The 22,321-nt window shown below is 38.1% G+C and overlaps 2 protein-coding genes across 7 annotated transcripts in view; both read right to left on the bottom strand.

The window, feature by feature from the left end:
* Nucleotides 1-517: 517 nt before the first annotated feature.
* Nucleotides 518-6,802, bottom strand: mlc1 (modulator of VRAC current 1). 3 transcript variants are annotated; one of them, XM_044125185.1, is made up of 12 exons: nt 6,504-6,802; nt 4,841-5,121; nt 4,211-4,300; nt 4,023-4,076; nt 3,808-3,909; nt 3,605-3,706; nt 3,439-3,504; nt 3,237-3,353; nt 3,053-3,109; nt 2,293-2,415; nt 1,961-2,122; nt 518-1,769 (listed from the first exon to the last, which is right to left on the bottom strand). In XM_044125185.1, the coding sequence occupies exons 2-12, from the start codon at nt 5,096-5,098 to the stop codon at nt 1,689-1,691; spliced, it is 1,212 nt and encodes a 403-aa protein (XP_043981120.1). In that variant the 5' UTR covers nt 5,099-5,121; nt 6,504-6,802; the 3' UTR covers nt 518-1,688. The 3 variants fall into 3 exon arrangements, with proteins under 3 accessions (XP_043981120.1, XP_043981122.1, XP_043981121.1); XM_044125187.1 differs by having other exon boundaries at nt 518-1,766; XM_044125186.1 differs by lacking the exon at nt 6,504-6,802 and having other exon boundaries at nt 4,841-6,265.
* A 2,313-nt stretch (nt 6,803-9,115) lies between these two features.
* Nucleotides 9,116-22,321, bottom strand: part of btbd11b (BTB (POZ) domain containing 11b) — an 80,123-nt gene continuing 66,917 nt past the window's right edge. For 3 of the 4 annotated variants that reach the window (XM_044125179.1, XM_044125182.1, XM_044125183.1), the window contains 14 exons: nt 20,998-21,150; nt 20,593-20,758; nt 19,837-19,926; nt 15,858-15,959; nt 14,603-14,696; nt 14,224-14,359; nt 13,621-13,841; nt 13,328-13,506; nt 11,882-11,987; nt 11,327-11,429; nt 11,031-11,112; nt 10,696-10,764; nt 10,444-10,557; nt 9,116-10,309 (listed from right to left, as the gene is read on the bottom strand). In XM_044125179.1, coding sequence (XP_043981114.1) covers nt 10,100-10,309; nt 10,444-10,557; nt 10,696-10,764; nt 11,031-11,112; nt 11,327-11,429; nt 11,882-11,987; nt 13,328-13,506; nt 13,621-13,841; nt 14,224-14,359; nt 14,603-14,696; nt 15,858-15,959; nt 19,837-19,926; nt 20,593-20,758; nt 20,998-21,150 — 1,825 coding nt within the window. In that variant the 3' untranslated portion in view covers nt 9,116-10,099. The remainder of the gene's footprint in view (nt 10,310-10,443; nt 10,558-10,695; nt 10,765-11,030; nt 11,113-11,326; nt 11,430-11,881; nt 11,988-13,327; nt 13,507-13,620; nt 13,842-14,223; nt 14,360-14,602; nt 14,697-15,857; nt 15,960-19,836; nt 19,927-20,592; nt 20,759-20,997; nt 21,151-22,321) is intronic. The other variant, XM_044125180.1, reaches the window with a different exon arrangement.

Genomic DNA, 22,321 nt, shown 5'->3' with positions numbered 1-22,321 from the left:
CTTCTTCATGAATGCTAATTTAGATCTTGAAATGAGAAATAAGCTGATTTCTATTGTTTTTCTCATATGTAACATTTCAGTAAGATATTGTTGTTTTGTGTTATATGTATATATTTATATTTGTATATTAAAACCATGAAAAGGAAATATACAACACAATATTTTTGGCGTGTTAAAGCTTACGGAGCTTGTCACTGGAAAGGGCAGAAGATGCAAATGTCACTCTTCAAACCTTATCCTGACAAACAGCAGTCACAAACGCCTCCAAACCTCCTCCTAGAGCTCTGAAAGTAAAAGCAACTTGATGTCCATTATCAAGGCCGGAAAGACTGTAAGAAGATAGCATAGGTTTTTCAGGCAGACTGTAATGTGATTAAGAAACTGAGGTTACCCGTAATGGAGGAAGTCGAGCTTGGCTTTCAAAACCACACAAAATAAATCGCAACAAAAACAACAACAAAAAGCTCTCACAGTGAAAAGAGGAGGCTGACTGAAAGAAGGGCTTGTCCCCAAATGCTCTTTGTATTTACTCATGTTGTCTTTATTCAAAATAATTTTTTTGGCGATTGGAAATTTTTACGTTTGACCCAAAAAACCCCCAAAAAACCAAAAACAAAACAAAAAACAGAAGAAATCTGTAAGAGGTCAAACACTTTTTAGACCAGAGTTGGCTCTGTGAACAGAACAATGTCCTGACAAACAATGGCCTATGCCTTGAGATAATACATAATATCATCATCTGAGCTTCCCTAGATGGTCTAAAGACACATTAATCTTAAGTGTGTTTAATGTTTTGATTTCAAATAGATAATACAAATGATCTATTTCTTATTATTCTGGCATTAAAAAAATCATATTCTTGGCAGAAAACGTTTAGCTCAAATAAAGACAGCCAGAAAAAAAAAAGTGGTTTTTTGTGTTTTTTTTTTGACAGTTTAAACAACAGAGGGCATTTGCAGACATTTAGTCTTAACAGGATGATTAAACTGGCACCAAATTACCTCAATAATTTCCAAACAAGTTTTATTTGAAAAAATCATTTCAGCCCTTTCGCTTTGCATCAGATCTTTGTGTCCACAATAACAGATCAGCTACTTTGTAATAAAAAAGTTGCAACGTCTCAAACCACAAGGACAAAGAAGAACAAAATCTGCTAAGATATATTATGAGTCATTATTCTAAATAAGAAAATCAGTAAACATCATTATAAATATGTATATATCACATTACAGAAGAACTTTTGAAATCATTCTTTCAGCTGAGGAAAAAAAAAATTGTATGCATCAAAGTGTAATTTCAAACGTCTAATGATGAGCTATATGTGGACTCAAGCTACAGAACCATTTGCCTCAGTTGATTATTATACATTCTTAATAATAAAGTTTTTTAAAATGATGTTTTCTGATAAAATAATTTCTAAAAAATAGTTACAATTAATTAATGGTACAAAAAAAAAATCCCTAAAACAGAAACAAAAATGCCCACAACATTTTTATGCAAGTGAAAAAGAAGAAAAGCAACAACAAAACTTTTAAAGACTTTCTTATTAGTCTTTTGTTCTTTATTTTCAGCTCCACTTTTCTGGGTCATTTCTTTTGTTTTTCTCATTCTTATGGGGTTTTCTTCATCGTTCCCTTCTCTGATTTCTCCTTCTGCAAGGCAAACCTTTGTAGACAAGACAAGATTTCTCACTGGGCCATTTGGACCAAAACTGCCTTCCAGGCTCTGTCTTTGTCGTAATCCTGCAGCGTCCCATTGGGCGTTTGCTGCTGACGCATCGAAACACAAAGGAGAAGCACAGAGATTAAAAGAATAAAGTGAAAAAAAAACCCTCTTCATTAATCACGCTGACTTCATAGCTTGTCAGTTAACTTCTATGGTCTCAGGAGGACAATTTAAAAGGAAACAGAAATATAACTGGATGTGACCTTTGGCCTTTTGTGTCCACAGCCTCTCATACCTCGTGGTAATGAGTTGCAGTCTGTGAGCTGTCCTCACACTCTAGAGCCCCCAGGCGGAGCCGACTCTTGTATGTTGCACAGTGCACCACAGTGGCTGAAGTAAGTACTGCCTGCACCAGCAGCAGCACCATCAGAATCAACAGCAGGATGTCATAGGATTGCTGGGAGACACACGAACGCACGCACACACACACACACACACGCAAAAAACACCAGATGATTTTATAAAGTTTCTCAAGCTGTTTTCAAACCTTTGCTAATTTTCTTTCACAGTCAGTGTGAGTTCAAGACTGATGTGATCTAGCTCTGCACATTTCTTAGCTAAGTTCACCTTGGCTGTAGGCACGTCATGCAGAAAAATATCAATAAAACTGATCACACTGCTGGAAAGAAAACCCGAGGCTGAAAAGAGGAGGGGAGACGTCACGCTGCTGATGGCAATCAGCACCTCCACCTGAGATGACACAAAGAGCAAAAACACAGGAAATGCGGCAAAAAAGGAAATAAGAGGAGGCAGACCAGAAGTGTAAACCCATCATTACTTCCAACATGACGATAGTCTGAAGAAAATAGTACAGAATTGTGAAAACTGAAAGTTTTGGAATTTAAATTAATGTCAAAATATAAAAAATAGTTCAACTGACCAAATCCTTTCTGTATTCTGGAAACTTTTATTCAGCTGCTATAGTTTCTTAAGTAAAACTGTCTCATTTACTGAAATAAAGTTATTAATTTAATGACAAAAATTATAAGCTTAATTCTTCCAGGCAAGTAAATAGTTTTGGGGCTCACTGTAAATATTTGCAAAACAGTATTAATTATAAGATGAACCACAAGTGGGCTGAACTGACAGAGTTCAAAGGGTCGACTGAATTTGACCACATATGTAAGTTGGACTCAAATTGGACTGATTTGAATTAAATTTCAGAAAAACAATTAATCAGTTTATCTTATTAATTGAGATGACCAAGTTTAACTTAATTGAACTGAATTAAGAATAAGAGTCAATTTCCCCTGTTGTTTCCTTCCTCTTTTTAATAATAAACTTATTTTTGTAATTGTGCAAGAGCAAAAAATAGTTTTGTACTCACCAGACATTTGTTAGGATATTCTGACACAACATGACTGGCAATTGCACTTGGGAAACACTGCAAAGGACAAGAAGCAAGCATTAATTCACATCTGGCTTTCTTTGAAATGAAATTCTGAGCTTTAAATTGCATTTTGTTTTTTGTTTTTTTGTTGTTTTTTTTGCAAAAAGGTTAGAAAACCTACAGCTACAAGAATCCAGAAAAATGTGACAGACAAGTATGGACCAGGAAGCAGAGCGTCCATGTTGAGGGCGATAATCCCTCCGAACACGGCAGAGATTCCCACAATGACTTCAATAACCTGTGATAACCATTTTTAGTAATCAAACAACAGCTAGTAAATGAAATGCAACGTCATTTGCAACAAAAGTGAAAACCATACTCACAGAATATGCTTTAAGGAGTCGAGTGGGGAACACTGCAGGTTTTACTACCACAGGTCTGTCATAGGACTTTAAGGTGCACAGACAGATTGAGAAAAGTTTAGGATGGAGGCAACAAAGAAGAGAGCAAAGTATAATGTAGGAAAAGAACAAAAGCAATCAGTCACACCTTTCTGTGGCAGCAGCAGTCGTCTGCAGAGCGGGCCGACAGTATGACGGTGGTGGCCATCAACACCTCCAGCACAATCATCAAGATCAGGTTGAAGTTTATCTTAGAACAGAAAGAGGAGTGTGAAAAGGGACAGAAATACAAATGTTGGCAAAGAAAAAGAAAATGTTCTTTAGAAACAACAACACTGAGGATGGATTTACATTGACGGCAGAAGGATTCAAGACCAGTTTACAGCCAAACCAGACAAGACAGGTGGTCGTCACGGCAAATGTCGACACGTAGACAACCTGGAAGTCTGACACCTGCATCCATAATAAAAAAGTTATTATTATTATTGTTGCAATTTAAAAAAAAAATCAAAGTTATATCTTTTTAAATGAAAATACATAGCTCTTGGCATTCAGCCGTTACTCACTGCCACATGTCGTTTCTTGGCAATAGCAAAGCTTGCTATTGCTGCGGGGATACCCTGTGAGGATTAAGCAAATTATATCAATGAAGATAATTTTTAAATGAAAATAAGGCAGTTTACCATGAAAATGCCTTATTGAAACAGTCTTAATAAACTCAATAAAGGTGACAGAGTCAGCAATGGCCACTCACTGAGCCTGCAGCACAGCGCAAGTAGTCCATGGCAACAGGAAAGACATTTCCCAGGTATAGGGAGAAACCAGATGTGATGAGCAGACTCCCCTGAAGATTTATAAACACATACACACAGAGGGGCATGCATATATATATATATATATATATATATATATATATATATATGTATATATATATATATATATATATATATATATATATATATATATATATATATATATATATATAGCAAATGTGATTGATTTGGATTTTGAATGATTCATTTGGATCTTCAGGGTGAAATTATAGCACCCTGAAGTGCTATCTACCCTAATGAAAGTTATTTGCGTCAAAGAAAGCAAATAACATTCATTATTAGAAAGAACTTAGATTAAAATAGCCCTGAACTGAGATCCTGGTCAAGAAAAAAACTTAGTTTATTATTGACCACAATTCCTCACTTGTAAAGCAGAAGCACAAAACAAGAATTTTGTTGCCAAATTTCACTCAAAACTCATAAACTGGGATGCTCATTCCTTAATGGAATAACTCAATCCCAACTTTATAAGTTGTTGTGATTTGGACTGGACTGGTAAACTCTTCATTGTGCTCCTCTTTTCCTCCTTTTCTGACCACGTCTACTCTCACCCCTATGAGGACACTGTAGAGCCAGGCCCTGTAGCTGAAGCAGGGATGCTTTAGAGGCTCCGGCTGGGCCAGCTGCAGGTCACTGGCCCTCACGTCCACTGTATAGCTGTCACGCTCTGGCCTGTCCCTCTCCCCCCGGTCTGGCCTTCTCTCCAGACTCCTGTCGCCCCTCCGCCCCAGTGTCCCATTGCTCCTCTCCAGTGTGGGCGTGCGGCTGTAGGTGAACTCTTCTCTAGCAGACAGGTCTTCACGCTGCATCTTTTGAAAGAACTGTGGACCAACTTTAGGGAGAGAGCAGAAAACAATGAAAAACAAAGCAACTGGAACTCACAGTGTCTTGCAAAAGTCGTTACATCTCTTCAACGTTTATATACTTGGCCACATTTCCACCACTGAAGTGCATAGTTTTGAGGTAAACGGGAAAATGCTTTTCAAGAGCTTCAACAACTATGAATCTGAAAAGTGTGGTGTAAATTTAGATAGCTAATCCTTTTTGCTGAGTCTTTTTTGGAAAATAGCTCAAGCTTAGTTAGATTTGAAGATGTTAAAAACCAGATGAGAGATTCTTAATTGGACTTTTGTCTGGACTTTGACTAATGCATAGAAATGCGCTGAGACATAAGATATACATTTGGAGTCATTGTCCTGATGCATCCCCCTTCACAACATCCTGCATGAGCTTATATTTAGTTCCACATACATTCCCATACTTTCTAACCAGCTTTCCTGTCCTAGTTAAAAGTACTACCATGGTATGGTTTTTCCTCCACGTCGTTTAAATAAAGAAAGATTTGTAGTAGTTCTGTAAACAGATTGCATTATCTGAACTCTGGACCTCTGCAGTTCCTCCAGAGTCACTTTTTATTGTTTCTGATTTAATCTCTTGTTGTTGTCATGTCTGGCCTGTTAGTTTAGGTATGTTTAAGAAAGTTTGCAATTGTGACATGTCTATTCATTCTTAAACAAGGACTTTTGCATAGTCAAAGCTTGTGTTAATGTTGTTTTAAGCTTCTCTAAACGTCTTCCCTGAACTATTTGTTTTGTTCCTTGGCCTTCATCATGCTGCTTGTTCACAAATTTCCTGTAACAAAGCACTGAGGCCTTTACATAATAGCTGAAAGAGGCAATTAGTCTAAATTACTTAATTTAGGGATATTAGACTGGTGAAGACTGGACACAGAGTAACAACTGTTTTCTATGTATTCTTAAGCTTCCACTTTATAAAAATGTCATACTTTTCATATGTATGTGACATAATTTCCAAAGAAGATATAGTCAGGTTAACAACTGTAAAATGTCAAAACATGGACAAGTTCAAGGGATATAATTACCTTCGAAAAGCAGAGTATATCCTTATGTCAGTAACTCTAAACCTTTTCACTGTCAAATGTAGTTTTACTTGAAGCATTCCAGCATTGAATTTCAGAAAAAAAGTGCATAAAATGTTAAATACACTAACATTTTAGTGTATTTAAACTAACAATAGTTTAAATACTATTCATTTATTTAGTATAAATAAATAAATTCATTATTATTTATTTATAATTATTTATTATTATAAATAAATAAGAAATTTTCAATAAATTATTGAAAACTAGACAAACAACAACCCTACTTTTATGTTAAGACAAGGACGACAAAATGTTCCTCTTTGTATGCTTACCTGTTGTGAATTCCTCCAGCAGAAGTATCTTCTGTCAAAACATCACATAAAACGCGGCTTATTTATCTCTGTGGTCTTTCCTGCCTCATCTTCCTCCCACACAGATTTACTCCTTCTTTAAGTTCACTCCCTGTTTCTCTGTTCTCTCTCTCTCTCTCTCTCTCTCTCACTCGCTCTCTCCCTCTTTCTTTTTTTTTCTCTGTCACTACAATGCTTCTCAGAACCAGTTCTAAAAAGTTTTTGGTGCCCTTCAAAGCGTGGAGCTAAAACACATGGTTGTTGTGTTGCCAGTCTACTTTGTGCCAAAGGGAGAGCGCTTGTGCATGACAACAAGGGGGAGGATGAAGGGGCTCGCGCTGGGGGCAGAGTTAGTAGGGCAGACACCCCTGTTTTATCCCCCCTCCTCTTTGCTTCTGCACACAAATACACACTCAAATATGTGCACGGCAGCCCACTTAGAAAATTGAACAATGGGGCCTTCAGAACCGAACAACTCAGAATGTTTTCACATCAGCAAAATAAGAGTTTCAGATAAATCTCTGTGGGGACAGTTTATAGTTGTCCTCTCGCATTAATTTCAGTCACAAGTTCCCCTGGTGTTACTTAAGTGCTTCACTCACAGTTCACAGCTCGGTAAATTAAGATGCCCAGCAGCGCTTTACAAAAGCGGCAGCAGAGACATTTCCACGGTTGCATCACATGCTCTCCTGTCTGGCGGAGCTAATCCAATGATGGATCCTTTTGCGTCTTCATAAAAATGAAATTTAGGAATAAAGTCCTGCCAACATTAGCATTTGAACATTAACATTCACTCTTTGAGTGAATGTTAATTGCGTCTACATGTGGACATGTCCCTGGATGTTGCACCCCAGGATTCCAGTCACTCTTTAGTGCAGCACAGCATTCCCAGCTTCATATTGTTCTCAACCAGCTGCAACCATGGTGACGCCTTAACAACTGTCCCTCAATTACAAACACCGCACACACTCAAAGGGAGACGTGCACTTTGCAACAGTCTCCAGAAACATTGGAAGGGAGCTGTGAAACTGGCTGACGGAAACAATTCAGCATTCGGATACTAATGCAATGAGTGAAAAGCATAAACAAGTGAGTTCAAAATCATAGAGGGAAATACATCCAGCATTTCAGACGGCGGTTGACAACATTGCCACACCGGCAAATGTTGAAGTTGGTATCTAATGGGTTCACTTTTCACAGTCTCAAGCAGATATGTTGCTTTCAAAACAGAAAAGAAATTAATTGATGCACCATGTGTACAGGACGGTTGAATATTATTTTCACAATTTTCTTCACCTTACCTTAATCACGACTGCATTAAATGGTGTGGAAAGTCTGAAGTAATTCACTTTTGGGTTACAAAGGCAGCTCAGTTTTGAGGCTCACACACATAGAAACAGAAACCCTTAAAACAGCAATACACCTTGCCTAGCCTTTGGTAGCAACAATGCAAACACTTTTTTATGTCTGACTTCCAAATGAAGTCACCATCCAGGAGAGCCAATGAGTTCGCCATCAAAAAAGGCTTTGGTCTCTTTTATGTTCTGGTTCAGGTAAGCAGGTGATGGATCCAAATGCAGCTCTGAAATTTGAATTTCTTAAAACTCAGAATTGTAGACTGAACTTTTGATTGATGCCGATTTTATTTATCACTTCTATATGACAGAAAACTCTATTAGCAAATTAATTTTCAAGTTGATTAAATCTCTCTAACTCAAATGAATGAATGGTTAAAGTCTCTGGGCTAACATTGTTTACGAGGTTTCAATGATATTCTGTTCATTTAGGGTCCCCAAAAAAGAGAATGCTATTAATGAAGTATTTTATATCTTTATTTTTGTCACAGACTTCAGGCTATTTGGACCCTACTGCCATGAGCACTGCTGGATCTCACATTAAACCTACCGCCAGCTGAGATCTGACCTTTTGCTGCAGAGAACAAAAAAACAACAGAGCTGCCCTCAAAACAGCTCTTCAAACAGAATTAAAGATAAGGGCCCACAACAGATAAAGTTAAAAGCAAATTCTCTGGGAGGAAGAAAAAAAACGCCTGTAGCACAATGTTCAAATAAACTTCCCTGCAGCCTCTAGGAACAAAACAAAGACATTTTTTTTTTCACTGCGACACATTAATAGTGACCCACGCTAATGACAAAGGACAATTCCCAAATGTGAAAGCAGCTCCTTAGGTTCAAACATGCAACACTTAAACATTAATCTTTATAAGATGAACAAATTTCTTTTTTACAGCAATATGGAACAGTAAAGACACATGAGAAAAAAAAAATCTGTGACTATATACATTAACTTACATTATCAATATCTCTGTTTTATCAACAAAATTTACAAAGCTGTCGAGGAAATAAAATTCCTCTTTCATAAGTTCCGTTTCTTCAGTCTTTTCATTGGTTTTAGTCTTTTGCTAGATTGGTTTGGCTTTACAGAGTAATCTGCACAGATCTGACTCACAAATATGCAAATTATTCTCTTTGTACAGGTTGTAATAATTCAGCAAACAATCACAAAATGAGGCAGTGAATCTTCCTCATATTCTGATGGCTTATCACATTATGTAGAACTTGCTTATTGAGCCATGTATTCATAAGTGTGTTAGATTTCCTGTTGGCAAGTGGAGCTTTACTACATAATATGACAGTGGTGTTAGTAGACATATATCAACAATGCAAACAGATTTTTTTGTTTTTTTACCATCTGTGCTAAGATAACAAGAAGCATGTTAGCAACTAATGAAGAAGAAAGATCACAACATGAAAGGTCTGTGATTTCCAGATTTCCTTTTCAACAGGAAATGATCCCTCACAGAGATACTTTATTTTGTGTTTGTGATCATTTTGTTATCAACAATCCCTGCTTTTGGGTTAAAAAAAAATAAAAAATCAAGAGATCTTGAAAAGAAAATAAGAGTATGTATTTTAAATGTAAGAGAAAAAAAAAAAAGAGTAAAATTTCTTATAATCCGTCTTGTAATGCTTGCCCCCAAAATTCTTCTCTCAAACTCACAAGCTAGTACTTGCTTGCAAATATGCTTTGCTCAGCCATACTATATTTCTGCAGTCATATCCAGTGCTTCTCCCCTCCATTTTGCTTCCCAGTGCTCACGTTCAAAGTTTCTCCCTGTCTGTAGTCAAAGCTTTCCTTTCTGCTTGTGTAAATGCCACCTACTAACATTTCCAGCAAATGGAAAGAATGTGTAACTATCATCTTTGAGGTGCAAATGATTTTTACTATGAAATTCACTTCATTTGTTAGATAGCAGTGGGCCACTTCATAGAGTTCCCGCTTTGTGCCTCAAGTCAAATCAGTAGCAAAGAGGACAGACTTGAGCTTGCAGGTTTAAACCGTGCAGAGAGAAAATTTGACCTTGAGGAAAAGCATGGAAGCAGGAGGAAACAATATTTGTGCAAAGTATATTCAGTGTGAGCACAGAAAGATCTCTTGTTCTGTTTCGGGTTTTGAGGGTGAGCATTACATTTTAGGCTAAAAATAAAGAATGCTACTTTAAATGAAAATATTTGCTCTTAAAATAATAATAAAAAAAAGTTTCCCTCTACACGAGTTCAGACAATCGATCCTTTGGAGGAAGACAAGTGGATGGACTGGATGCGGATGGCTAGGGTTTTCTCCAAGGCCTGCAGGACGTCGCTGCCAGGGCTTTCAGGAGGAATGTCATAAAGCAGTTGTTTGAACGGCTCCAGCTCAATCAGCATGACCATGTTCTTCAGGAAGAAGCCTTCTATGTAGGACGCCAAGTCTGGAGCATCAAGAAACTGAAATGACAAGAGAGTACCTAATTTTAATCATATTTAACAGAAATATTCCTCCGAGTTTTAAAATTCTTGAAATAGTGTGTTTTAAATTGCATATTTTTAAATAATGTTTGTTTTTGTTGTTTTTTTTTTACCTTTGTGTGATTGTAGAGCTCAACACAGGTTTCAGTGTTAATGTTCTTGGAGCAGATGATCTCACAGTGCCTCTGTAGAGCTTCCAGCTGGAAGAACTTGGCTGCAGACAAGAGCTGGGAAGAAGCCAATGACATCAAAACTGATTAATGCTACCTAAATTGATTTTCGCTTTAAAAGTTTAGTGACTGAGGAAGTGGAATTTCTCATAGTACATTACAGGGTAGCAGACGAGGATTTATTGTTTATCTAACCTCCATAATATCTGTGCTCCTGATGTGCAGAGCGTCTGTTCCTCCAAAGTAAAGATACTGCATTACCAGCTGCCAAACACACAGTTACATTCAGAACAAACACAAAGCGCAAGATAGTAGAATAAATACCAAGGATATTAACATCGTAGGTATAAATCTGAGATTATTTGAACCCAGGTTGTTGTTTATTTCATCTGAATCCTACTGTGAATGGATGCATAGATTTATCTTAGCATATACAATTTTCACTGCAGAGGTTTTGTTACTACACATTGCCTAGAAAACCTTTCACCAGACCTTCATGTAGGAACACTTTAAGGTTAGTGTTTACATACCTGGAAGATATGATATTTGACGTTGCTGATTTCAATACAAGTATTTTCGCCACAAGGTCTGTTTGCTAGAAGAGTTTTAAATCTTGAAAAAGAAGTAAAAACACAGCAAAATTAGAGATTCGAAATGCTGCCCCAAAATATGAGCTTCGTACATGCAGCATTGGTTTTGGTTCACAAAATAGCAAAACAAACTTGCATTTTTCTGTTTAAAGTGTGGCTGAACCACACAGAGTCCTTTGTCTTTGCAAGATCTGATTTGAAGATAGCAAAACTGAAAAGATAATAAAAAATAATACCTGTTGGATGCTGTGAAAAGCAGAACCTTGTGGGCATAAAAGGGCTTCCCCTCAACCAAAAAGGTCACATCAGACATCTCCTTATTGTTCAGGAAGTGAGGATCTGAAGAACACATGAACATAAAATGTTTTTATTTTATTATCAGTTTGAAAAAAAAAAAAAGCAGATATCTGTCAGGGAAGATTTCAATCAACATTTCTATTGTAGTCAAGAGCACTAGGTGGTGTTATGTGATTTACAGTTGCAGCCATAGTACAGAGCATACAGCAGTAAAACCAGCTGACCAAATGTGCTCAAACTCTGCTGGGGTCTCTGGGGAGGGGCACTGCTGACCTATTGTGACTTAAAGGTCAGGAGGCTTTTGAAACGGCTAATTTTCTAGATACCAACAAAACATTTAGTTATTGCCATAAAATAGCTGGGTGTGATTTATAGTGCTTGGGCTATTTCTTGAAGCACTAAAGATCCAAATGGAAATACAAAAATGTGAAAATATACAACTTTGCATAACAAACCCACTTTAAATAATAAAAGTGCTAAAGAGAGATGTTTACCAAGTCGTGATGTCTGTTTCCTCTTGATCTCTGGCAGTTTGGGGATGGGATAAGGACCATAGCACTGAGTGAAGATTGCAGACAGCTGCTGGCTAATCACTTCATTCTGGCGACACATTAGCAGATTTACAAAAGAGGTTAGCCCACCGCACAGTGAGGCGACTTTAACTTAGACGCCTCTCTCTATGTTCGAGCAGACTTTTCATTAAGCCTTATGGTCGCAGTTACATCATATCTTTGGAAAGAATGAGATGAATAGCAGACCTATTCCTAACACCCACATTACTGTAATGAAAAACAGAGTGACACCTCGGGTAAATGCAAGCACTTGAGAAAGAAGAGCACTGGAAAAACCGCCCAGCCCTTTTCAGTCCTACACAAATTTCCACTTAGGCATTAGGATTTGTGTTTTTGATATGGTTGTGTGCATGGAACGGTCAGCTGCACTACAGAACCTACATCCATAGACAGTCTGCTCATGCTCATTGAAGACAGCAACAACCATTTACTAACAGGCAAATACTCCAACAACCACAAGCTCTGACAAACAAAAGCACAGAGCGTTTTGCGAAAGTATTGAGAGCCCTTGAACTTTTACGCATTTTGCCGTATTACAACCAGAAAATGCAAATTACAATAGATTGTGTTTCATATTAAACACAAAGATGCGACGAGCACATGTGAAATGTAACGTGCATTTGCATTTAGCTTCCATGCTCACAATTCCACACTGATTGCAGGTGCAAGTATTTTAGAGTTTATCTTCAGCAGCTTTGCCTATCTTGATGCTGAAACGTTCACCTGCTACTGTGTGTAAAATAGTCAAAATCAAATTAATGTTCAACTTTTAAAGGTCTCAACTCACATGCAGCCTTTAACTTTAATCTTACAGGGCTACATTTTATTTAGCGCTATTCTTCTTCCCACCACCTCCAACCATCTTTACTTTCCCTGCTTAAGAAGAGCGTCCCCAAAGGACGATGTCGCCACCACCTTTCAGTGAGAGAAAGGCGAGGTGAACCCTGGACAGTCCAGCACAGGGCAACATAGAGACAAATATCCATGCACATACTTATACCGAAAGACAATTAGGAGTGTCTCCAATTAACATAACGGTAATTATTTTTGACAATTAATTGGAGAAAGACCCCAGGTTGGAATATTAACCCAGGATCTTCTTGCCACACGGCAACAGTGCTCTTTACTGCGCCACTGTGCAGCATTTTCACAAAATCATTTTAGGTAATTGGTATTTGACAGGCCAGACACAGTGAAGCTTTGAGAAGCGAACTAATATAAACTTACATGAGAGAAGAAACATCTCAAGATTCAGATAACAGTGCTGACACATTCAAATAAAAGCAACATCATATTGAGAAAAAAAGAATTGCCATTGGATAAACCTGAATCCTAAAGTATTCCAGAAATCAACAACTTTTGAAGTACCTTGCTGGCCCTGAGGATCTGAAACATCAGAGGCAGGCCATGTGTGATGAGCTCCTCTGTGTATTCCTCTTCCTCAATGCAGCTGAACTCCTTCAAAAGACCCTGGATCAGAGGTCGGCGGTGCTGCTGGAAACATGTACGCAGAGATTCGACCCAAGTGTGTAACGTCCATGGGATGCCTGAAAACCAGTTCAGAAAACCGTAAGCCAAGAAGGTTTCTGCACAAAGATGCTGTGTAAGTTGCATGTTGCACAAAAAAACTAAAAAAAACAATTGTATGAACAGAAACCTACCAAGGCTCCGAATATCTATGGTGATGTCGACATGCCCATGCTCGGCACTGTGGTACATGGCTTCTTTCAGAGCTTTAAGTTTGGCCTTTCCACTTCGGATGAGGTCAACCTGAGATGAACTTCTGCTTTCCAGCTCTGAACCTTCAGCCAGAATCTCTTCCAAGGACAATACATCACCTTTTCCTTTATCCGTGTGAGACAACAACCTACGAAACACATTTCTGCAAGCAAAAGAAAAAACAAATAAACAACAAAAACTGAAATTAGATTTGACTGGTCGACACACACTTCAAGACTTAACTGAGAGGATTTTTTTTTTACCTGCTCTGTTTATATTACAAACAATGCTAGAAGATAAAATGGCTGCTTTTAAAAGTGCATTAGATCGTCAAAATAAAACTCTTTGGAGAGGAATAACAACTAAATCAACACAAATGCATCTATAAAAAACCTCAAATCATATCACAAAATAAGTGGTTTGACTTATTGGAATATGCTATCTTTATTCTGTGCATAATCCAGATTGCATTCTGAATAAAGTATGAACTGAGCAAAGCCAGTGTATAGCTGTCTGCTGACTGAACATGGACACGTGTCGACTACCTGTGCCCGTGAGCTGCAGCCAAGCTGTAGGAGTTCATGTCTCCCTGCGGCGCAGTAGAAATCCCATTACGGTACATGGTTCCCACCATGGGGTCGGCACCGCGCTCCAGCAGCAGGCTCACCAGCTCAAAGTTACCTGCACATGAACAGCCACCAATTGAGTTACAGCACACACAACATTTTACAAGAAAGAGAAAAAGAAAGTCATTATTTTCCTTCCTTCCTCTAGATCACATTATCCTCTAACAAGGGAGCTCTGCTAGTGACCACACTGACAGTCAGGTGTTGTGTTGGGCTGCATATAGTCGGTCTCCTGCTGTTATCAGCAGGAGACCGTGCATCTGGAAATGGGTTTGAGAAGGAGCCTGTGTGCTTGTACCTGCAGCGGCTGCCAGCTGCAGCGGGGTCTCTGTGTAGTTCTCCATCCCGTCCTGCAGGGAGCCCTCCACGTTAGCTTTGGCATCCAGCAGTAGCTGCAGGCGGACACGCACACACAGGGAAATGATAGCGAAACAAACAAAAATCTTGTGCTGAAAACAATCCCATTCTAGCTCTTACTGTATGTTTAGGGTCACCGTTTGGTTGAATGCCAGTCTCAAGTATTTAGCCGTTTCTAACAGGTTACCTCCTATAGTTTACCTGTTGGTAGCTCCATCCATCTTCCCAGAAATCCCAACATATCTTATTACTGTCCCATTTCAAAAAAAGTCCAGTTTTGTGGAATACACAACACAGAGATATCTTGTAAAATTATTTTCCCACCTGAGCTATGGGTTTCTGCAGCTCCTCTAGAGTTACCATGGTCTTTCTTATTCACTCAGAGGCTTTTAAAGAACAGTTTATTTATACTGTGATTATCAGACTCTTCTGCTTTTTTAAACTTCCTGAGTTGCTGCAGAATGAGTGAAGACCAATCACTCTTAAACTGTATGTGTTCTTATGAACTAAGCCTTGAAAATGTATTACAATGTAAAAAGACGGGGGGGGGTTTCAGCTCCTGAAACACAGGCGGGCATTTTTTAACATCGGTTGGAAGAAATTGACATTTACAAATAAATATCTATTTACATCTGGGAACTATAACTCTGAAAATTTTAGTTTCTAAGGAAAATGTAAGGCATTTAAATAATCTTCTAGACCTGAACCTTAATTTTCTTTCTATTTAATTGTACACTTCAGGACTTTACTAAGAAATAACCCTTTAAATTTCATTGTTTTCTTTATTTTATGCACTCTAACACCAAACTAGACACGCCTGGAATAATTTCCATTTCAATTTAATGATGCCTCAATCCAACTGACAGTCTACTTAGGGGCAAAGTAAATTAGTTAAACGAGTTCAATACTAATTAGGCTGCTGAGTTTCCACTTTCCATTTCCTAAATACAGCCTGAAACCATTTGTGTAAAAGTTAGAACTTGCAGCAGGAAGTTCTGGATTCGAGTGACTCTGTAAATGTCCTTTTTTAAATTTGAAAAGGCTTTCGGTTTTAAATTACACAGACAGTACTTGAATATTTGAATATTGAACATTTTGGGAGGATTTGATGGTAGAAACGACAGTGATGACCAATCAGATGCTGAAGCACAACAAACGGTCCACGATGGAAGAGTCGCAGATGAATGTGTCACTACCTGCACCACAGGCACATGTCCATGTAACACAGCGAAAGTGAGAGGCGTCGCCTGCCGTGTTTCGGGAAAGACTGAGGGGTGCTTGTGCACTGTGTTTGGCACCTGGGGAAGGGACACAAGGAGGGTTGGATGGACAGGCAGAAGGGGTTAGGGGTTGAATGGGGATGGGAAGGCATGGAGGAGAGAGATACGGAGCCATTAAAACTACTTCATGGACAACAGGACACAAGACAAGCAGCGGCAGGGAGGACAGAGGGGATACAGGAAGCTTTACAGGAGAAACATGAGCAATTAAGCAGAAACCCCGAGGCTGTAGAGGACATCGTGCCCTTCATGTTCACTTTCTAATGAACACAATCGATTGATTTGTGATGTTAGACCTTGCTCAAATGGTTTCACTCTGATCTGCTATTCGTTTAGGTGATAGGTCTCTAAATTCATCTCTTTTAAAATTTTTGACCAAAGGAAAGCATGGAAATTTCAGCGATTTCCACCATTATCTGCACTCCTGATGAACATGGGTAAAATGTCATGAACTAAGTTTATATACTAGGACAATTTCACACTTTAAAATCCTGAAAAACACAGCTAAGGCAATAAAACATTCCACCAAATTATAGTTTTGTGGCACAATGTTTTGGCACTGTAAAAAACTGTAACAAGAAGTTTTAGACTACAACACTTTATGTAGTTGAACTTTTATATGATGGCGGTCGAATTTTGTATCTCATTTCAGTTTAAGTAAGAAAATATACACACATAATAATATATTGATCTAATATAATACATGTTGTATTAGCTGGAAAAGTCTACATTTTCTTTAACACCAATAATATAAAAAAGGGGTGCGGGTGTTTCATTTTAAATATGTCTTGCTGCTGTTGCAAACAAAACAATAAGAGAAATGTCGTGCTGTAGGATTCTTATCAAAATTATTTGCTGAATAAGAGGCTGACAACATTATGTAATATTTCTGAGAAAATTTTGTTTTTCCATCTTTTAATATCTATGTGAGGTAGAGTCCATACAAAATAAATAAACAACGGTGCAACTGGTTGTTATCACGAAGAATGTGGCTCTTTAGTGGAGACAATCAATAGTGTCAGATTTTGTTAAGAGAATGCTAAATGTATTTATTACAGTGACAATTATTTTTTGTTTTCACTCTCACACACACACACATATATATATCTTCTTTTTTTGAAGAGTTTTTTTTTAAAAAAAAGAGAAAATTATTACGATGCAAATATGTTCCATTGTTTTGGGAAGAAAAAGCCTCCCTGAATTTCTAACTGGAGGTTTTTCCAAACTCTGCATCACTAACCCTTGGCAAAACTAGTGACACAGCAACTATTCTGCACATTAATGGGACATCTGACAATCTGTAAGTACACAATACCAACTGTCTACCTCTAAATTACATTATTCCTGATAGCAATTCACTCTTTCCTCTGTTCACAAAGCAATTATCCACACGATTACACTGTACAAGTTCAATAAATCAACTCTCAAGCTGTAGCTACATCATGCTCAGACATAACAATCATTAACTTTTACACATCCTCAGAAGACTGATGCATATAAGATTTCATTAAGTGAGCAGTTACTGCTGTGTGGTCGGCCAAGTTACACAAGTCAGTGAAAATGCTTCATTGTTTTGATGTTACTGTATTACCCACATCACTGTTTGCCCAGAAGTGTCTATTGGAACTGATGGCAAGAACACAAAAACCTATGAGGCATGTGGGACAGCAAACTGGGGCAGTCAGCTTCAAAGGACAGCCACAGCATGAAGTTTAATACATTTTCAGTCTTTAATTACCAGCTTTATGACTATGTTTATTAGCTTGTACTTATTTCTACCTTTCCAAGCAATTGGGGATGTAAGCATCAATATGGTGCTATTCAGGTTGGCTATTAGTCTTCCCAGTGTCACCGATGCCTAATCATTAGTAGGGGTCCTTTTTAGATAGACTTAAGTCTATTAGAAATTCACAGTAAATTCCAGTCTATGTGAATAAACTGCTAGTAAATTATGCTAGCTTTGATCTGCTGTTAGTATTAAAATATAAATGGATGAAATTTATAAGTTGTATTAAATGCAACTGGCTGCAAAGCAAGTCTGGCAAATGGAACGTAAAAATGCTGCCAAGATCAAAATCGTGAGGGTTTAAATGGATGAACAAGTCAAACGATGTTTCCTAGAATCTCTGATCACTCTGACAAATATACATTTCTTTTACAAATGCAGATTATTCTTTGCTACCCTGACAGAGAGACAAAATATGACTCCACAGTCAGCCTCACAGTCTCAGTCCCCACTCTTAATGCTCACAACGGGTTTCATTGACCGTTTGAGTGAAGTTGTGATTCATGAGACACGACAAATAGGAAAGAACACGAGGAGATGAAGGACAGCATGTTTAGTTTTCTCCTAATTTAACACCACATTGTTATTATTATTATTATTATTATTATTATTATTATTATTATTATTATTATTATTATTATTATTATTATTATTATTATTATTATTATTATTATTATTATTATTATTAATAGTAGTAGTAGTAATAGTAGTTGTAGTGGTATTAGTATAAATTACATCATTCTTTTTCAGCTATGACATGAATGCAATTCCTCACAGGACTTTTCTTGACATTTTCATTTAAATTTATTGATTTAAATGTTCAGATTTCAGATTTATTCATATCCCAAATTGGGCAATGGATGTTGCAGCAAGTATAAAAACTAAAAGACAAAGTATAAAAGATTTAAAAATGAGGAACAAAAAATACCAAAAGGACATGAAATACAAATCAATACATAAAGGAAAAAATACAGCACTGTATTTCATTATTGACTGACAGTTGCTACACTAAATCAGGTGCAAGTCCCCCTACCTGGTCCTGCATTAAAAAGAGATATTGCTAAAGGAACAGAGGAGTGCTTGTACCTGTTACTTTTTACACAAGGAAGTCTGAGCCTGATGCCAGAAGGCATTGATTTAAATCAATAAAAAATGTGACACATTAAGCTAAGGATTTCACACTTGAAAATCATGTCAGGGTTCCAGTCAAAGCCTTTCTAAGTCATCAGTATCAGAGTCTCTGTTTGTGATTTTTATATTGGTCCAATAGCACAGGTGAATGATCTGCATGGGCAGTATTTAAACATCCTTGACTATTTTGCTGTGCATGACTGACAATGCTTGAAGGCCATCCATATTATTTTGCTTATTGGATAAATCTGAGCTTTCCTAGTAATTTATTTCTGTCATCCTTTACAAAGTGTTCACTTTATCAGCTGAAGACACTCTGCTTGTTGGTGTGATATCTCCTGCTCTGCACTGTGTGTCACTGTGGGAGAGAGATGAGCAGAGAGCAGCTGAAACACCAGGCATTAAATTTTATGAAGCACAAGCTTTGTGAGCCAGCCAAAGAAGTTTTATATATATATATATATATATATATATATATATATATATATATATATATATATATATATATATATATATATATATATTGTCTGTCCTTGAATAAGTCAAACGATGGTTCCCTTCCTGCCCCCACTCAATATTATAATCAATAAAATTAATTAACTGAACACAATTCATATTTTTGATGATATTGAAATTTACTGAGAGGCAGCTGTATCTGTTGCTGTCGAGAAACATCAATACTCCAGAGTCTGGAGCGTCATTGCTGAGTGAGTTAGTAAGACACAATCACAATACCAATGTAGACAATGTAACACTGATGACATTTAGTGTTATTTTACTGCACTTTGAATCCAGTGGGTTTTCAATCATAAGTATCACAAAGACTTTATTAGCAGTCCCAAATTATACATGGCTTGGATCGGAACAAAAACATTCTAATTGAGACATCTCTAATTTGTAGGTGAGTCTTTTAAAAAAAAAAAAAAAAAACTTGAATCATTTGGGGTATTTTTTGTTTGTTTGTTTTCAAGCACTTACCTCACTGTTAATATCAGCTCCTGCGTCCAGCAGCATCTGTACCATGGCCTCGTCTCCACGAACGCAAGCATACATCAGTGGGGTCATCCCCTACACAAGCAAAGACACACAAGAAGACAACATGAGACATGAGTCCTACAAATATTAAATTCTCCTTGTATATTTATCTGGGAAACCTTACCACATGTGCTTCTAAAAAAAAAAAAAAAAAAGCACATCGTCAAACTGTTGTCTGTCCTAAGCTTAAATCCTCCTTCATCCTCCTTAAGGCTCCATGATTTTTTTTTTAATTGATTTTTTACTTGCATCCACTCAATACCAGATGCATTAATATTTCCTCAGGGCCATCTACAGTGGAAGTGCAGTCCCAGAGAACCTGGAGTTCAAGATTCTTGTTTTGAAAAGTTTAAGCCCTTGACAGTGTGTTAAGTTTTCTCATGGAAACTCTGGGGTTTCACTTGCAGTATTCCCCAGATGATTTACTGCCCAGCAGGTCAGTAGTCATGATATAATGCAGAGTGGCTTGGCAGGAGAGCTGCAGGAAAAACAAGCCAGAAGAAGATTTAATACGTGCTGCTGCTTTTTTTCTCACAGGGTGAGGCAGCCGCAGTTTACAAAGCCAACAAAACATGTCCTTCCACAGGCTGTGTGTGTGCGGGGGTGGGTGCGCGTGTGTTGGCGTGTGTGTGTGCGTGTGCATTTGGGTGCAGATACACTAGGCTATGCATTATTAAATATGTTGACTGTGTCCCTAACCTGCTCATTCATGCTGTTGATTCCATCTGGCCCAAGCAGGTTGACGGCCTGCTTTACCAGGTCTGTGCGTCCACAGCTGAGCATACGGAAGCCCAAGTCCTGTAGGAACTTTGCCTCAGTAGAGGCAGCATCTAGTTTCCTTGAGGCACAGAAGCAATCATCCGTTCTGAAGGGCAAAGCACACCCACAGAGATTATTAGTGCAAGCTTAGGGGTATGACTACTGTCTCCTTAAATGTGACATTTTGCCCCAAAACACCCAGTGACATTTTTTTTTCTTTTTTCTTTTTCTTTTACCTTCAAAAAGAAAACGGGGAAATTTCAATTGTATAAGAAGTGGTTAGATTGCGGGTTATTTGCAACACACTCTGAAGCCTGAAGGCAGGGACGCTTTTCTCTGCCCTACCGGAGCTGGCGTGGCTCACAGTCCACTCCGGGCAGAAGCAGCCTGGCAGCCTGCCGAACATCGTCGCTGTCCACAGAGAAGCTCCGCCTGTGCTCAGTGTGGACCACGGCCACTCGCACCCACTCCATGAGAGGCGGCAGCACCATGAATGGCCTGTAGGGGGAGATAGAAGCACATATTCTGAACATCACAGAATTACTGAACTTCAGTCAGACTGAGAACTATTTGTACCTCAGCTCTGACTAGGAAAATCTGCCTCACACAGAATTTTTGCATGAGATATTTTGCCTGGTGCAGCGGATGTTTGAGAAGAGGATGAACTCTTTGCAGGAACTGAAGATAAGCTGCATATGAGCAAATATAACTCAGATGTCACCATGTAAAAGAAACATGTGTGGTGGATCATATATGTACTAAATCCAGAAATATTTAAGCACAAGAGTGCCATAGACAGACCGTCTCTCTATGGCACTGAAATACATCTTGAAACAATAACATTCATGGGAAGCCATCCATCAGACATTATCATTTCTTTCCTTATCACTTTTATGGGGCTCTTTGCAAACATGATGCATGGAGTTGCTGCATGTTAACATACATTATTTATGGGATCCCAGTGCCTGCTGAAGGTAAACTGAAGGTGCAGTGATATTTTCTTAAATATACAGTGGCCCTCGCACAGGAGCGGGAGAAATCCATCACGCAGTTCATCCAGACAAAAGGGCTTTCGCTGAAAAGCTTGAGAGAGTGTGGCAGACATTTAAAGCCAGACTGCAGTACAGAAGAAAACTACAGTCTGGGCTGGATAAGGCGAAGACTCTGTGGCCCCAAAACCCAAATAACCCTCAGATTTATTCCAAATCATCTCGACCTTTTTGTTTTAAATAAACAGCCAAAATATGCGAATGTTGAATAAGGTCACAGGTGAATGCTTCTCAATTTGTTGTCTCAGACTCGTACTGTAAAGGCAGCAAGTGAAGGTGTAAAGTTTGTCTTAACAATGCATACAGTGGCTTTTATAAATACATAAAAAAGCAGTTCTTAAATTCCAGTCATAATGAAAATGTCCAACTTTTGCTCCTCAGGGTTTGTTCTTCTGATAGGCATGATGCATCAACTGTAAAAGTGAAGAAAATTACTATCTTGGCTTCCTGCCTTATTCTGAAGAGCTCTTGTGATGATTAACTGAAGAGATGGAAACGCATACATATTCCTGTGCTGTTTTAGTGTTGAAGCCTGCCTGTAGCTGCAGTTTGGCCATGGCAGTGAAAGAGGTGGACGAAGCCAATCAGTCCATGTCGGTAACACTTCCAAATGTTGAGCA

The sequence above is a fragment of the Gambusia affinis genome, linkage group LG08 (genome assembly GCF_019740435.1).
Source record: "Gambusia affinis linkage group LG08, SWU_Gaff_1.0, whole genome shotgun sequence".
Classification (NCBI taxonomy): Eukaryota; Metazoa; Chordata; class Actinopteri; order Cyprinodontiformes; family Poeciliidae; genus Gambusia; species Gambusia affinis.
Note: the sequence above shows the minus strand (reverse complement) of the source record. Positions and strands in the feature narration are given on the sequence as shown.

What these genes read in the sequence shown, in the direction of transcription:
- mlc1 (XM_044125185.1), bottom strand. Translation starts at nt 5,098, where the DNA reads ATGCAGCGTGAAGACCTGTCTGCTAGAGAAGAGTTCACCTACAGCCGC. An exon ending in TGCGCTGTGCTGCAGGCTCA is followed by an intron (nt 4,077 to 4,210) that starts GTGAGTGGCCAT and finishes TAATCCTCACAG; the next exon opens with GGTATCCCCGCAGCAATAGC. An exon ending in CCAAGAAACGACATGTGGCA is followed by an intron (nt 3,910 to 4,022) that starts GTGAGTAACGGC and finishes TTATGGATGCAG; the next exon opens with GTGTCAGACTTCCAGGTTGT.